Below are 15,257 nucleotides of genomic sequence, written 5' to 3' on the forward strand. Positions count from 1 at the left end.
ACTAGATAGAAATTAAATGGCACCTTTATACCCCAATGGCCTGGGCACTCCACACCTCCTTAAGGAGGCTTAACACCCTGGGATCCAGAATTGTAGGTGAGATCCACAAGCGTGTGTATTTGCATACAATAGAGAAGCAACAAAATCTCCATACAGGTAAATAGTTGGATGCAGTCCTTAGTGGTAGAGGATTGACACTATGCACAAGTCTTATAAAACAATTGAAACTGTATTCAATATACATTAAAAGTTAAAGACAGACTCAAAGAAGACAAGGAGGAGATACATCATCTGACGAGTTTTATGCCCCACTGGCGCTTTCTCAAAGAGCTGGATAAGCCTAAGAGAAAATTATGTGATCCATTGCCAGCCTCACATTACAATATATATATATATATATATATATATATATATATATATATATATATATATATATATATATATATACACAATATACAAAAGCTACCACAGAAATGTTAATAATTGGCATTGATTCTTCATGGTTTAATACTGGATTACATGGTATTAGCCCTAATAATTATAGTATAATCAATATTGTAAGATGATTTGGAGGCTAGACATCCTGCCTGGTTTTTTTTTTTTTAATATTTTATTTTTTCCAGTGCAGCATACATGAGTAGACAATAACAGTTACAAATCCGTTATTACAAGGTAAAACCATGAACATTGGTTATGCAACCGCACTGGGTGTTTTACTTTCCTTAAACATAGCTCCCCGCCCTCCCCCCTTTTCAATCCTCCTATCCTCCCTCTACAACTATCTCTTAAACTATGCAATTCCATATCAAGATTAACAAGCCAGTGGTCTAGGTGGTCTCTCTATTTGGTTGACATCTTCACCCCTTTGGACAATGTTTGAGGTATCAATGTCTCTTTTAGTGTCCTCCAAAAGTCTCTGCTAGCTGTGGGCCAGACATGCCATCCTGCCTGATTTTATTACCTTTACCCTTACCCCCACCATGTGTTTAACTGTCTCCGTCCCCTTTCACTACAGATAGCTTTTAAACTAAGAAAAGCTATCTGTAGGGAGGAGAGATTTATTGGATTTTAATGTACTTTATTTATGAAAAGGTGTGCTTTTTATGAGTAGATCACGTTGAGCTGGTTGTTTGAACAGTAGATCCCGACAAAAAAAAGTGTAGAAGAGTAGAGTAGAAGTGCCGCTCAAGATCTCCGCTGATCAATTCAGTAACGTTAGTTTTATATCTGAGTGGTGTGCAAGTTCCACTCTGGACCAGCAGAGAAGTGAAGTGGAGATAAAATAACTGTGGAAGTGAAGGTTTATAAAAGACCAAATGTGCTGTCCACGGAAGCTCACTTTATTGGTTTGCTGAAACAGAGATTAACATTATGAAAAATGAAAAATAATATTTACAAAGAAAAGAGGAATGTATTGAATGTGTAGTAATCAGCTTGACTGTTTATCTGGAAACTAGTTTTTTTTTTGTTTTGTTTTTTTGGTATACCATACACCTTCTAAATGTTGTTGTTTTTTTTTTAAATTTAAATTATTTTTTTTTTACACATTTTTTAATTTAAAAGGGGAAAGAAAAAAAAAGGAAGCTTAAAGGGACAGTCTACTCCAGAATTGATATTTTTTTTAAAAGATAATCCCTTTATTATCCATTCCTCAGTTTTGCATAACCAACTAGCAGTGTCTAACTGTCAAAATGCACTGAGATAAGAGGAAGTTCAACGGCTTAGAAATTAGCGTATGAGCCCACCTAGGTTTAGCTTGCCACAAAAAATACCAAGAGAGCAAAACAAATTTGATGATAAAAGTAAATCGGAAAGTTGTTTAAAATTACATGCCCTATCTGAATCATGAAAGTCTAATTTTGTCTAGACTGTCCCTTTAAAACTGTGAATATCTGAAAATCAGACTATTGAGCCATGTTTTTCCTAATAAAAACTACAAAACTACAAAATATTAATTTATTTATTGAAAGCGTTAAACTTTTCAAATAGAATATTATTTCCATAGTAAAAATGAATATATACGATATGATAAAAGACAAACAAGGGTTGTATAAATACATTAGTTTTAAATAGCTACATATCCTTTTATTATAACAAAAAGAACAAGCAGCTGAGAATTATTTTGGACCGAAGTTTGTCTGATGTCTAGTATAGTCGATGGTCTTCATCTGTCAAACGTTGAAACAACAGTAGCAAAAGTTTATTGAACATCTTCCTCAGGTTTAGATAGATACTTTAAAGCCCATTCATAAAGGTCAGGTGGTATTCTGCATACAATACAAATTGTAAGAAAACATTGATCATTTATCAATACATTATACATTTCTCACAGTTGACAAAATAAACAATCAAAACACAGTTTGTTTTTTTATTAATATGTAGGAAGAAGTCTGTTTTCAAATCTCTCTTCTGGCACTTCCTAGAGTAAAACTGTACTTTAGGTGAAAGATCTAATTTGATTCGGTAGTTACTGTTACAGTATTGTCTTAATGTTCTAAATGACTGTACATAAAGCAGCATATGATTCTAGATTCTACACAACAGCACATAAAGCAGGATATGATTCTAGATTCTACACAACAGCACATAAAGCAGCATATGATTCTAGATTCTACATGACCGCACATAAATCAGGATAGGTATCTAGATTCTACATGACAGCACATAAAGCAGGATATATATCTAGATTCTACATGACAGCACATAAAGCAGGATATGATTCTAGATTCTACACAACAGCACATAAAGCAGGATATGATTCTAGATTCTACATGACAACACATAAAGCAGGATATATATCTAGATTCAACATGACTGCACATAAAGCAGGATATGATTCCAGATTCTACATGACTGCACATTGTGAAACTGTTTTTGAAACAACCCCCCTCCTCCTGGCTCTGACACATTTGGTCATTAAGTCAGGCAATTTGTTAATAAATATATGGTTTTGTACACCAAATGATTCATTTTTATTTGTGAAACTGTTTTTGAAACAACCCCCCCTCCTCCTGGCTCTGACACATTTGGCCATTAAGTCAGGCAATTTGTTCCAAAGAGATGGTCATCTATATTTTGTGTATTGCAAATCTTAGATCAGACATGAAGATTCCCTTTCCTGATTAACAGGACATCTGAGAACAAAGATTATCAGATAAATGACCTCATGCAGTGATACAGACACAATGTCTGAAAAATCACTGGATTTCTTTTTAAACTTAAACAGATTCGAAGAACCAGTACTTAGCTGAACAATTATTTTCAAAGGAAATAGTCTTATGCACATAGGTGCTAAATTGATACCTGCTGTGGGGTTGAATCCACAAATTCTAGACGGCATGTCTAGATGAAAAATGGCTAAACAGAGACAAATGTAGCATTGCAACTAAAATTCATTTTAAAATACAGCCTATATAATTTGAAATACTGTATTAAATGTCTACATAAGGATCTGGGGAAATGCAATTCAGATTGTAATAAATTAAATGAATAACTGCATTAGTATATATAAAATGCTTAAGTTATTTCAAAATAAATACAGTTTCTCTATGTTCCAGGAAGCTAATGGAAAATGACAGGAAGAACATTAATGGATAACAGATTGTCTATTTGTATAAAATTACAAATGAATATATGTATATATATATATTCAGACAACATATTAAATATGAATATAAAAACCTGGGAGATTATCTAGGCTTAGAAAGTTGAAAACCTGAAAGTTAAGATTCCAGCATGTATTAACCTATGTATTTTTGGAAGCATAGAATGTTTTAAGGATTTAAAATGAACATTTTTATCAACATTATTTATTTCATTTCAGACATCTAAAGGACAAATTAGGATATATAGCAGATAAAATTAACCCTAGAGGGGGGCGGAGCTAGCCAGCCTAGGAGATGGCTGCTTTCCTGTAGAGCTCCTGAGCCCCATCTGAGTGAAAACGTATTAGGCTAGTGCCAACATAAACTTAAAGCAAATAAAAGCAGCAGGGATGTAAGGGGACATAGCAATCCCTATCTGAGAGGAATTTTACCTTACTCCTAAGCCGCAACACCCGCTACACTGGACGAGCTGCGCACCTGCATGGGCTGTGCCCGCCATCATTTCTAAAGAAGCTTGGGGCTGTCACCGCACTTAAAAAGACTTACACTCTTGAGGATTGCTGCCGCGGACCCGCCGCCAGTCAATATCGCACCCGGCTAGCTGATCGCATTGCGATCACTTACCAATATCTTGGGGGCTGGTCCCGTGGCAGGCCGCAGCCTCAGCTAAAGTTTTCATACGCAGCATCCTCACAGAGCAGGGAATCTGTGCAGACAGGCTGTGGGGAATTCCGGTGAGGGACCAATATGTAAAGAGAATGACCGCTTGAACCAACAATATATTTGATTTAATATACAATGCATATATAAAGTTGTATAATCTCCACAAGGATTGTAACGGTTTGTTCTGAGGAAAATTGGTAGAAAAGACTTGAGGGGCTAATCTCACACACAGCTGGGGTCACATGATCTGACACTCAGTAAGTACTTAAAGATACCTTTCTCCAGCAAATAATTAAGCCCCTTACACAAAATAAGGTGTAAAACGAATCACTCATACAGCCACCAGCAGAAAAATCTTTTTCAATCTTCACAGAACACCTATTTTTATACCCTTTGCACTAAGTCTCAGTCACTGGAAGTACCTGCTTTTTACACTTGCAGCTGCATTTGAAGCACACAATGTCTCCCAAAAAAGGCTGCAAACCAAATAAAGGCAATAAGCAACTTAAAACTACTTCTCACACTGTTAATAATTTCTTCAAGACCTTGGAAACTAAGACTACTAACTCTGCAGATCCTGACCTCCCTGATCAAACCTCAGGGCAAAGCTCCTCTGAATCTGAATGTGACCCTTCACCTGACAATATTACAATTCCCACAGCTCTTTTTAACTCCCTACCCTCAAAAAAAGATTTCTCCTCATTAATCACTCAGGTTAAACAGTGCATTAAGGATGAAATATCCGACCTTAAAAAAGACATCTGAGATAGGCCACAGAGTTGAAACTCTGGAAAATAACCAAGAAGCACACACAGAAGCCATCTCTGATTTACATAACATTATCCATCAGCAAGGCACAAATATATCAGAGCTTGAAGATAAGCTTGACGATGCTGAAAATCGTAGCAGACGTCACAATATCAGGCTAAGAGGAATCCCTGAAGCTATCACAACAGCAGATTTGGATCAATACCTGCAAGATTTTTTCAATGCCCTAAAGAAAGGAGAGGAGCCAACAAAAATTGACATTGATAGAGCTCACAGAGCTTTACGCCCTAAGCCGCAGACCGGCCAACCACCAAGGGATGTAATAATCCGGATCACAAATTTCCAAGTGAAAGAGGAATTAATGAAGCTGGCCAGGGAACAACAGCCCATTAGGCATGAGAATGCTGACATTCAAGTATTCGCAGACCTCTCCCAAAGGACACTCTCCAAACGAAGAGATCTTAAACCACTCACATTGCTGCTGAGGAAATTGAACATACCCTATAGGTGGGGTTTCCCCTTTCACCTGATAATATTATGGAAAGGCAGAAGATTCTCTTGTTCCTCTACCAAGGACATATCGTCTATCTGCAAGGAACTAGACATTCCTCCCCCTCAGTTAGAGGACCCCCCGGCTCATCAGGAAACACTACAAATTGCGAATGGATCTCCTCCACTCCCACAAAGAAGGGAGTGGATCCAAGCTCGTCAACGGAAGACACCAAGACCTATGCCTGTTAGACAATCTTCATTGGGAGAAAAAGGTTGATAATAATTTATATATGTAGCTTCATTCTCCTTTTTTATGATATCCTATGTTTTTGAATTGGTTCCTTGTGCAATAAGACCACTTACCATAGCCCACTTGCAAAACAAGGGCGTCCATGAATATTGCACTACAAATGCTCCCAAATGGACTGCAGGACTATTCCCTCATCTTAAGGTAATACCCACCTTGCTCCCTTTGCAGTCCTCATTAAGAGGTCCTGCTTGTTAATTTATGGTTAATTGTTAAAGATGTACAATTATGTATTCTTGTTTTCACTCAGTTGGGAGATTTTCTCCTGTAAGTTAGGATGGAAGTTAAAAATGTACTGTTTATATTTTGTACTTTTCTTTCTTTTCTTTTTTCTTGTAAATTCTTTCACCTCGTACTTAATGTGTGCTGTGCTTGCTCTGAAATACCTAAACTGTCTCTTGCTATAATAGGTCTCATAACTCTTCTCACCTCACGCTACATCAATGAATAAACACAAGTCACAAGACCTAGTTATTATCACACAAAATGCGAAGGGCCTAAACTGTCCCAATAAAAGAAGAATGGCCATAAAAGACCTACACAGCAAAGGAGGCCACATTTTACTACTCCAAGAAACCCACTTTAAATCAAAAAATATTCCTAAATACTTTTCCCCGCACTACCCTCAACACTTCCATAGTACCAATCCGAATAAAAAAGTTAATGGCGTTAGCATTCTAATCCATAAATCCATCCCCTTTACCAAGACGCATATCGTTTCAGACAAAGAGGGACGATACATTTGTTTAAGGGGGCTGTTATTTGGGAAGCCAGTGACACTGGTGAATGTTTATGCCCCTAACTCTCACCAAGACAAATTCATATCCACAATTACAGACGTGATATATAAAGAAAGCAAAGGTTCCCTGATAGTCTCGGGAGATTTAAATTTTCCGTTAGACCCTACAGTAGATTGCTCAAACCCAGGTACTAGAACTAAAACGCCAAACTTGATTAATATTTGGAGGAAATTTAGGACTTTAGGATTGCATGATGTTTGGAGATACTTTCACCCCCAGAAATCAGATTTCACCTTTTTCTCACACCCCAATCGAAATTACTCTAGACTAGATTATATTCTAGTAGACCACCTGATTTTATCTCACACCAAACAATCACACATACATCCTGGTCAGACCACTCTCTAGTGTCTTGCACAATACAATGGCCCTCTGCTCCACTCCAAGCTTTTCAGTGGAAGTTAGACGACTCTATCCTACTTGAACCCGAGCAGAAAAAACTCTTCTCGAAGCATATAAAATCTTATTTTGTATTAAATAATACCCCGGACGTAGGCATCGCTGCCCTTTGGGAAGCTCATAAGTGTACTATAAGGGGGGAATTTATCAAAACTAAAGCACAAATAAAGAGAAAGAGTAGGGAAGAGGTGGAACTCTTATCTAAGGACATTGCTAGGCTAGACTATGCACATAAGGTCAATCCCTCTGATGACTTGATCCTGCAACAACTTAAAAATAAAAGAGAAAATCTAAATTCAATCCTGCAGATTAACTCACAGAAACAGCTTTTATTTCTCCAACAAAAATTCTACACAGAGGGAAATAAACCCGGCCGGCTTCTAGCCAGAGCTCTTAAAAAACAACAGCAAAACACATATATCCACTCTATTACAACACCTCAGGGCAAACAGATAGAAGATACCAACACCATAGCAGATGAATTTAAAACGTTCTATCACAAACTTTATAATCTCTTCCCTAACAGACGCCCACACTCTCATTCACGCCTATGTTGCAAATATTTAGATAAGATACCAATCCCACAAATAAATCCTGACCAATATAACCTCCTTGACCAACCTATTCGCCCATCAGAAGTACAGGACGCAATAAAACAACTTAAACAGAACAAAGCCCCAGGCCCAGACGGTTTCACAGGTTTATATTATAAAACATTTGCAAGACACCTAATCCCACACTTAACAACTCTATTTAATTCGATCACAGAATCCCACCCTTTCCCCGACAATATGCTGCAAGCCAATATTTCGGTCATAGCTAAGCCTGGCAAACCCCCAACTTCCCCGGCAAACTTTAGACCGATCTCTTTACTTAACGTCGACCTTAAACTTTATGCCAAAATTCTTGCCACTCGCCTGAACCAGATCTTACCGTCAATAATCCACCAAGACCAGGTTGGGTTTGTACCCAATAGAGAAGCAAAAGATAATACGGTTAGAATCCTCAATCTTTTAGAATATATCACACAAAACAAAATCCCGACTTTATTCTTATCGACTGACGCTGAAAAAGCATTCGACCGACTGGACTGGACATATTTACAGGAGACCTTGAGACGGTTCCATTTCCCAGATTCTTTTATTAAAAAAATACTAACGTTATATACCAATCCCACGGCACAGATAAAAATAAATGGCACACTTTCTGATTAATTTGAAATCAGAAATGGTTCTAGACAGGGCTGCCCCCTGTCCCCCCTCCTTTTCATTCTCTCATTAGAGCCTTTGGCCATCAAAATAAGGTTAAATAGGGACATCCACGGAATAGATATAGACAACCAAACGCACAAATTGGCTATTTTTGCAGATGACCTACTATTCACGCTCACGAACCCCCTCTCCTCTCTCCAATTAACCATCTCTGAATTGGAGCGCTTTGGACTTGTTTCGAATTACCTAGTGAATATGACCAAATCCGAATATCTACCTATAAACCTCCCAGGACATTCCTTAGAGACCCTAACCTCATCCTGCCCCCTCAAACAACAGACAAAATATTTAAAATATCTAGGTATTCGCCTTACACCAAATAAAACTGATTTGCGTCTCTATAATTATGGCAACCTAATTACAGAATTTAAAACACTCACGTCCACCTGGCTCCCCAAGAATATCTCTTGGCTAGGCAGAATTAATGCAACTAAAATGACTTTACTCCCTAAAAAGATGGCTGCAAATTGAAAATGCACTAATAGCCTCACACAATTTAAATAGAGTATGCTGGAACCCGGCGTATACTAACAAATACCTTATCTCGACTTCCTCAATCACCAATGAAACTTGGTCTGACTGGAGGAAGATATGTAAATCCCCAAACAAGGTCTCGTCCTGGTACTCCCCACTCACAACTCTCTTAGATAACCCTGAGTTTCTTCCAGGCATGAGCCAAACCTCTCCGCACCTTCTACATCCTATTCAATATCTCCCATTATACACTCTGACAGATAACACACACATTGTTAAGACTAAGCCCCAGCTGGATTCTCTAGGTCACCCCTTTTTAACATCCTGGTTAAAGGTACATCAATTGCGACATTACATATTAACACATAGATGTAAGGAAAACCTGACACGCAAATTAACCCCCTTTGAACAAATTTGCATCTCCAGGGAAAACATCACTGGAAAGATCTCTAAACTACATAAATTCATCCTCTCAAATACATATAAATGGGACAGAGAACTTGGCACAAACACAAACTCAAAAACCTGGCTTCATAGGTTTGAGAACCTTTGTCATTCTGCACACTCCATACATGCAAAAGAGACCAATATTAAAATCATGATGAGGTGGTACCTTACCTCGGCGCGAATCAAATATATCTTTAAAAAATCATCTGGATCTTGCTGGAGAGGATGCCCTCAAGAGGGCCACTTATCCCACATTTGGTGGGAGTGTGCCCATATAAAATCATACTGGTCTGAAATCTTTAATAGCATCAATATAGTACTGAATACACATTTGTCCCTTAGTCCAGATCTTGTTTTACTTTGTCACCCGACTAATATCAAATGCAAAATAAGGCGTTGCCTATATCAAATAATGCTTAGTGCAGCAAATCAATTGATCCCAAAAAAGTGGAAATCTACACAGATACCCAGTCTGCAAGATTGGAAAACACTAGTACATAGGAATTTAACACTAGAAAGGCTGCACTATCTTAGGTTAGGGCAAATCCCCTTTTATCAAGATATGCAATTTTTATGGGAGTCCTTCACCTTTAGTAACGCTTCGACTGGTACTAAATGAGTAACTATATAAAGTCCCACTTACTGATTTGTTGCCCGTTACACCACGGACATTCTAATTAGATAACACAAAGAGACCTTACTACCAATACGTGTGAGCACCTACACAAATTAAATTGACTTGGAGTGAGTTCGGCACCTATTACATCTTATGCTATCATATCTACTTCCTTTTTTTTTTTTTTGTGTACTGTCCTTTTAGTTCCCTCTAGTACACTGCTTGACATACAATCTCTGTATTGCTACAAAATTTATGTCACCATTGGACTCTTCAGTTAACTTAACCCATTTGTCCACTTTGAACACAAACGGGGTTTACTCTCCTACAACTATTTTTGAAATCTTTGTCTCTCATAAAACCCCGGAGCCTCAGCACAAGATGAAGAAAAAGAAACTAATGAAGGACATTTGGGTATTATCTTTTAGAATTATGTTTCTATAACGTGACATTGTTAATTTTGTAATGTTCTTAAGCGACAGAGATGTATCTGTTAGGATTTTTCTTTCTGCTGTATTATGTTTAACTGAAAATAAAAAGATAACATATAAAAAAAAAAAATTAACCCTAGAGGTAGAAAAAAGCAACTCTATAATGTGTGGTTTCCCAAAACCCACACTAAATAAAATAGAATACAAAAAAACAGAGTGCGCTACAAATAGCTCTACCTATTGTCTAGTAAAACATATGAACTATAAATGTATAAATATAAATAGCTCTGCATATTATCTAGTAAAACATATGAACTATAAAATATATAAAAAACAAATTTTGTACTTTATTTTCACAAAATAAATAAAAAACACTTTAAAGTTATAATGTTATAAGGTGCACCTTATGGTTAATAGTATAACAATTTTATATTGCCCAATTAGCAGCACAAATACTAAACAAACCAAAATTCCCAAATGCTCAAGGATAAGGATATCTATAGTAGCGTTAAACCTGATATATATTTGTAACAATGTTCCTCTCAGGCTTATTGAATCCTTTTTTGTTGTAACAATTATTGAAAGTGTCAATGTTATGTGTCTTGTCCTCTTTTTGTTATGCAATTTTTGAGTATTTTATGTCCCCAAAAGAGTCTTTTTTGACTATATTTATATTGATGCACGTTTGGTTACTTGTGATTGTTGGTCAATATAGTGTTTGTCAATTGCGATTACTAATATCCTCTTTTTGCGGAGGTTTAGTTGTAGAACTATTTGCCCCAAAAATAGAAAGTTAATTCTCACTCACCAGAATCCGAAAAGTTTTACTTTTACCTTTCCCCGACTGTGCTATTTTTCCTTCGCAGCGATATTGGCGTCTCCAAGTCAGCCGTTTGTTCAGGCTGTGACGTTTGCTCCTCACGTGATCGCTCCAATGCGCCAATAGCCAAGTCGGGTTGCCGGAGGGAATTTTTCAAACTTGCAATAAGATTTTTTTGAGTTGCAAATTTCTTTCAAAGTTGTAATATCCACATTGATGGGGTCTCAAGGGGTCCTCCTTTCTGTTCAGTCACTCACAGTGACACTTACACCTCAAGGAAGCTGTTTACAGGAATATGATTCTGTTGTAGAAGCTGGCCAGCTAAACAGATTCAGTCATTGGTCATCTACGCGTTTCAGCTCGTAAGCTTTTTTCAAGATGAGCTCATTCCTGTGCAGCAACCTTTTATACGGATTTCCTTAAAGGGACATGTATTTCTTAAAGGGACAATTTATATCATTATTTCATCAATCGATTTTATCTGCTTATCCTTTTAATTGTGAGCCAGGGATATTTTGTTATAAAGTTATTACAATCAGTTTAATAGATCAACATCAAATATCATAAAAAAAATTATTATACATAATCACCATATATTTTCGTTTTTAGCATTTGCTATTTAGTGATTATTTCAATCAGATGAATATTTAAAAAAGGCGATCAAAATAAGGATAAAAAGGATATTAATAAAAATAGACAAAAAGAATAAAAGTAAAAATATTAAGTTCATACATTTAATTCATAGGTGAATTTATTTTATGAATTCATAAAAAAACATACTTATAAATAGAATGCATATATATTAATACATATTGAATTAGTTTTATAAAAACCTAAAATTATAAAAGACTAAAAGATTTTAAATAAATCTCAGGCATTTGATGACAAATATAACTTTCCTAGTATTGCTTTTAATAAATAGGGAGTTATGTGTTTATCTAATAGGGATACCATAAAATTAAAAATTATTTCTAAAATTATTAAAATGATACCATATAGAACAATTCTTTTATCTAAAAATGGATTCATATAAAAGGGTTAAGATCTAATTCGGCATTAAGGCCTAAGGGGGTTAAGGTCTTAAAATTAAAAATTAATTCAGCTTCTGTCCTCAGAAGTTTCTTATTAATATCTCCCCCTCGCCAGTCTTGTTTAACCTTTCTCAGGCCCCAGTATTTTAAGCCTTTTGGGTTTTGATTATGTTCTTCTTTAAAATGTTTAGAGAGCAAATGATTTTCATATCCTCTCTCTATATTTAGGATGTGCTCTCTAATCCTATCCCTCAACATACGTGAGGTCTCTCCCAAGTATTGCTTATGGCATGGACATTCTATTAAGTACACAACGTTTTTATCGGAACATTTTATTAGATCTCTAATTTATATTCTTTTTGAGTCACAGTTGATTTCACACTGGTTTTTTTACTACTGTATTGGCATGCTTTACAAGATATACAAGGGAAATATCCCTCTATTTTATGTCCACATCCATGGGACCCATTCTCCTGGGTTTAAAAGTGCTAGGTGCCAATACATTTTTGAGATTTCTCGCTTTTCTAAACACTATTCTCGGTTTATCTGTAAGGGATTCACCAATATAGGGGTCTCTTTGAAGTAAGTGCCAGTGCTTATTTAAAACATCTCTTAATTTATTGTGATTAATATTATAATCTGTAATAAAAGGTATATCTAAAAGTTCATCATTACGCTCTTTTATAATTTTTCCTTGTGGTAGATCGTACTGTGTTTTTTCTTTAGCTTCCACTCTAGCAGTACTTATGAGTTCCTTATTATATCCTCTCTTTTTAAATTTATTTTCCAAATGAGTGGCCTGCTTTTCAAAATCTTCTAGTTTGGTACAATTTTTCCTAATTCGCAAGAATTGATTTTTGGGAATATTTTCTAACCATTTTTTGTAGTGGCAACTATTATTATGGATATAACCATTGGAATCAACTTCCTTGAAGTGAGTTTTTGTTATGATTTCATTATTCTGTATTCCAATATCTATATACAAATAGTTAATATTACTGGTACTGATTTCATAAGTTAATTTTATACCAAATTCATTATTATTAAAATCCTCTAAAAATATTTCTAAAATTTCCCTATCACCTTTCCAAATTAAAACTATGTCATCTATGAAAAATTAGGATACATATGCTGAGTTAATAAATAACAATACAGTCAATTTAAGATGTCCATTGAATGTTAGCCATGAACATGGATCTGTGTATTCAAAAATTGTTGGGAATGTGAAATATGCTGTGTTTGTATGAATATATATCAGGATTTTAAATGCTATAATTCTGGGGGAGAGCAAATAATAGACAGTGTAATTGTTTATCAATTTGACCAATAGAAACATACTGTATTTGGTATTTGAGTAATCAGAAAAATGACATTATATTACCCCATCTATAATCAATATTGTAAGTGATTAATGCAATAAGTTATAGTATATTAAATAAACATTTTTAAAGAACTGTATTTTACTGTATAGCAGTGTTAAAAATGAAACTGTTTGTCTTGTCTGCTGCCCCCGATGGCCTAAATCCAGAATTACAACCAAAAGACATTTGGCTGTTAAAATGGCAAATCCGAGTAGCCAATCAAATGTTTCGATTCAAAGGGCCAATCCATGCTAAGCATCCGTTGTGAGTTTCCAATTTCACGATGATTAGAATAAAAAGGGGTGGGACTATATAGCAAAATATAATCCCAAGCAAGAGAGAAAAAGAGGACACTCTGGCTGCAAAATTCTGCGATCCAGTCTATTATAAAGCAACCTGGGCATATATTTTTTTATCCATCTTGTAAAAATTACCTCTTTCAATTTATGAGGTGAAATTGGAGTTACTGGAGAAACTCTGGAAGTTGAAACATTAATTGTTTAATTGGCTCAGGTTGGTGATGTATGATTGTTCTATGTTTTAATATTTAAATCAAAGGTATAGTCAAATAGAAGTTAGTCATTTTAAAAGGGTATTTTGTATTTTAAACTTGTGTTTCATGGCCCTGTGTATTTTTAAAACTAATCATTAATGCTAAGTAATTTATCTTTGCAAATATATAAATATATTTTAGAATTTGTCTTAATTGTAGAAAATTAAGAATTTATTTCAGCTCAGATAAATTGGCATAGAAATTGGTTTACGCCGGTACAATTTGCTCGGTTTACGCCGGTTCAATTTGCACCGTTTCAGAATAACAACTTTTTTTCAGTCATGTGACTGCTATTGAAAAGCTTTGGAAAGCAAAGTGCACTAATTAAAATAGCCAGTAGGTGGAGCTGTCCGTTCTCCAGCAAAGTTATGCAACTAAAAGGGACAGTCTACACCAGAATTTTTATTGTTTTAAAATATAGATAATCCCTTTATTACCCATTTCCCAGTTTTGCATAACCAACACAGTTATAATAATATACTTTTAACCTCTGTGATTATCTTGCATCTAAGCCTCTGTAAACTGCCCCTTTTTTCATTTCTTTTGACAGACTTGCAGTCTAGCCAATCAGTGCCTGACAACATAAAGCAGGATATGTATCTAGATTCTAAATGATAACACATAAAGCAGGATATGATTCTAGATTCTACATAACAGTACATAAAGCAACATATGATTCTAGATTCTACATGACAGCACATAAAGCAGGATATGATTCTAGATTCTACCTGACAGTACATAAAGCAGGATATATATCTAGATTAGGGCTGCAACTAACGATTATTTTCATAATCAATTTTTTTTTCCGATTAATCGACTAATCGGATTAAAAACAAAAAATCCTATATTTAAAGAAAATCCACATACTAAGTGTTATAAATATAAACTTCAGACTAAAACTTTACAACTTTACATTAACACAACTGATGGTCCAATTTTTATCTTTGTTAGCTTTCCACCAATACAAGGGGCTTAACAAAGTAAGCCTGAACTTCAGTCTGACATAAAAAATATCTTGAATATCTATATGCAATGGTAAACTACCAGCTATAAGGTTAGGGGGAAAAATATCTAGTCCACTCTTAAAATAACAGATAAGGGTCCCTATTTAACAAAGGTCTGTCGGACCTGATCCGACAGTGCGGATCAGGTCCGACAGACCTCGCTGAATACGGAGAGCAATATGCTCTCCGTATTCAGCATTGCACTAGCAGCTCTT

General features: G+C 35.6%; 1 protein-coding gene across 3 annotated transcripts in view; it reads right to left on the reverse strand.

Annotated features, from left to right (window-relative positions):
- Positions 1-1,942: 1,942 nt before the first annotated feature.
- Positions 1,943-15,257, reverse strand: part of ACD (ACD shelterin complex subunit and telomerase recruitment factor) — a 211,522-nt gene continuing 198,207 nt past the window's right edge. For all 3 annotated transcript variants that reach the window (XM_053714675.1, XM_053714676.1, XM_053714677.1), the window contains one exon: positions 1,943-2,267. In XM_053714675.1, coding sequence (XP_053570650.1) covers positions 2,201-2,267 — 67 coding nt within the window. In that variant the 3' untranslated portion in view covers positions 1,943-2,200. The remainder of the gene's footprint in view (positions 2,268-15,257) is intronic.

The sequence above is a fragment of the Bombina bombina genome, chromosome 5 (assembly GCF_027579735.1).
Source record: "Bombina bombina isolate aBomBom1 chromosome 5, aBomBom1.pri, whole genome shotgun sequence".
NCBI classification, from domain to species: domain Eukaryota; kingdom Metazoa; phylum Chordata; class Amphibia; order Anura; family Bombinatoridae; genus Bombina; species Bombina bombina.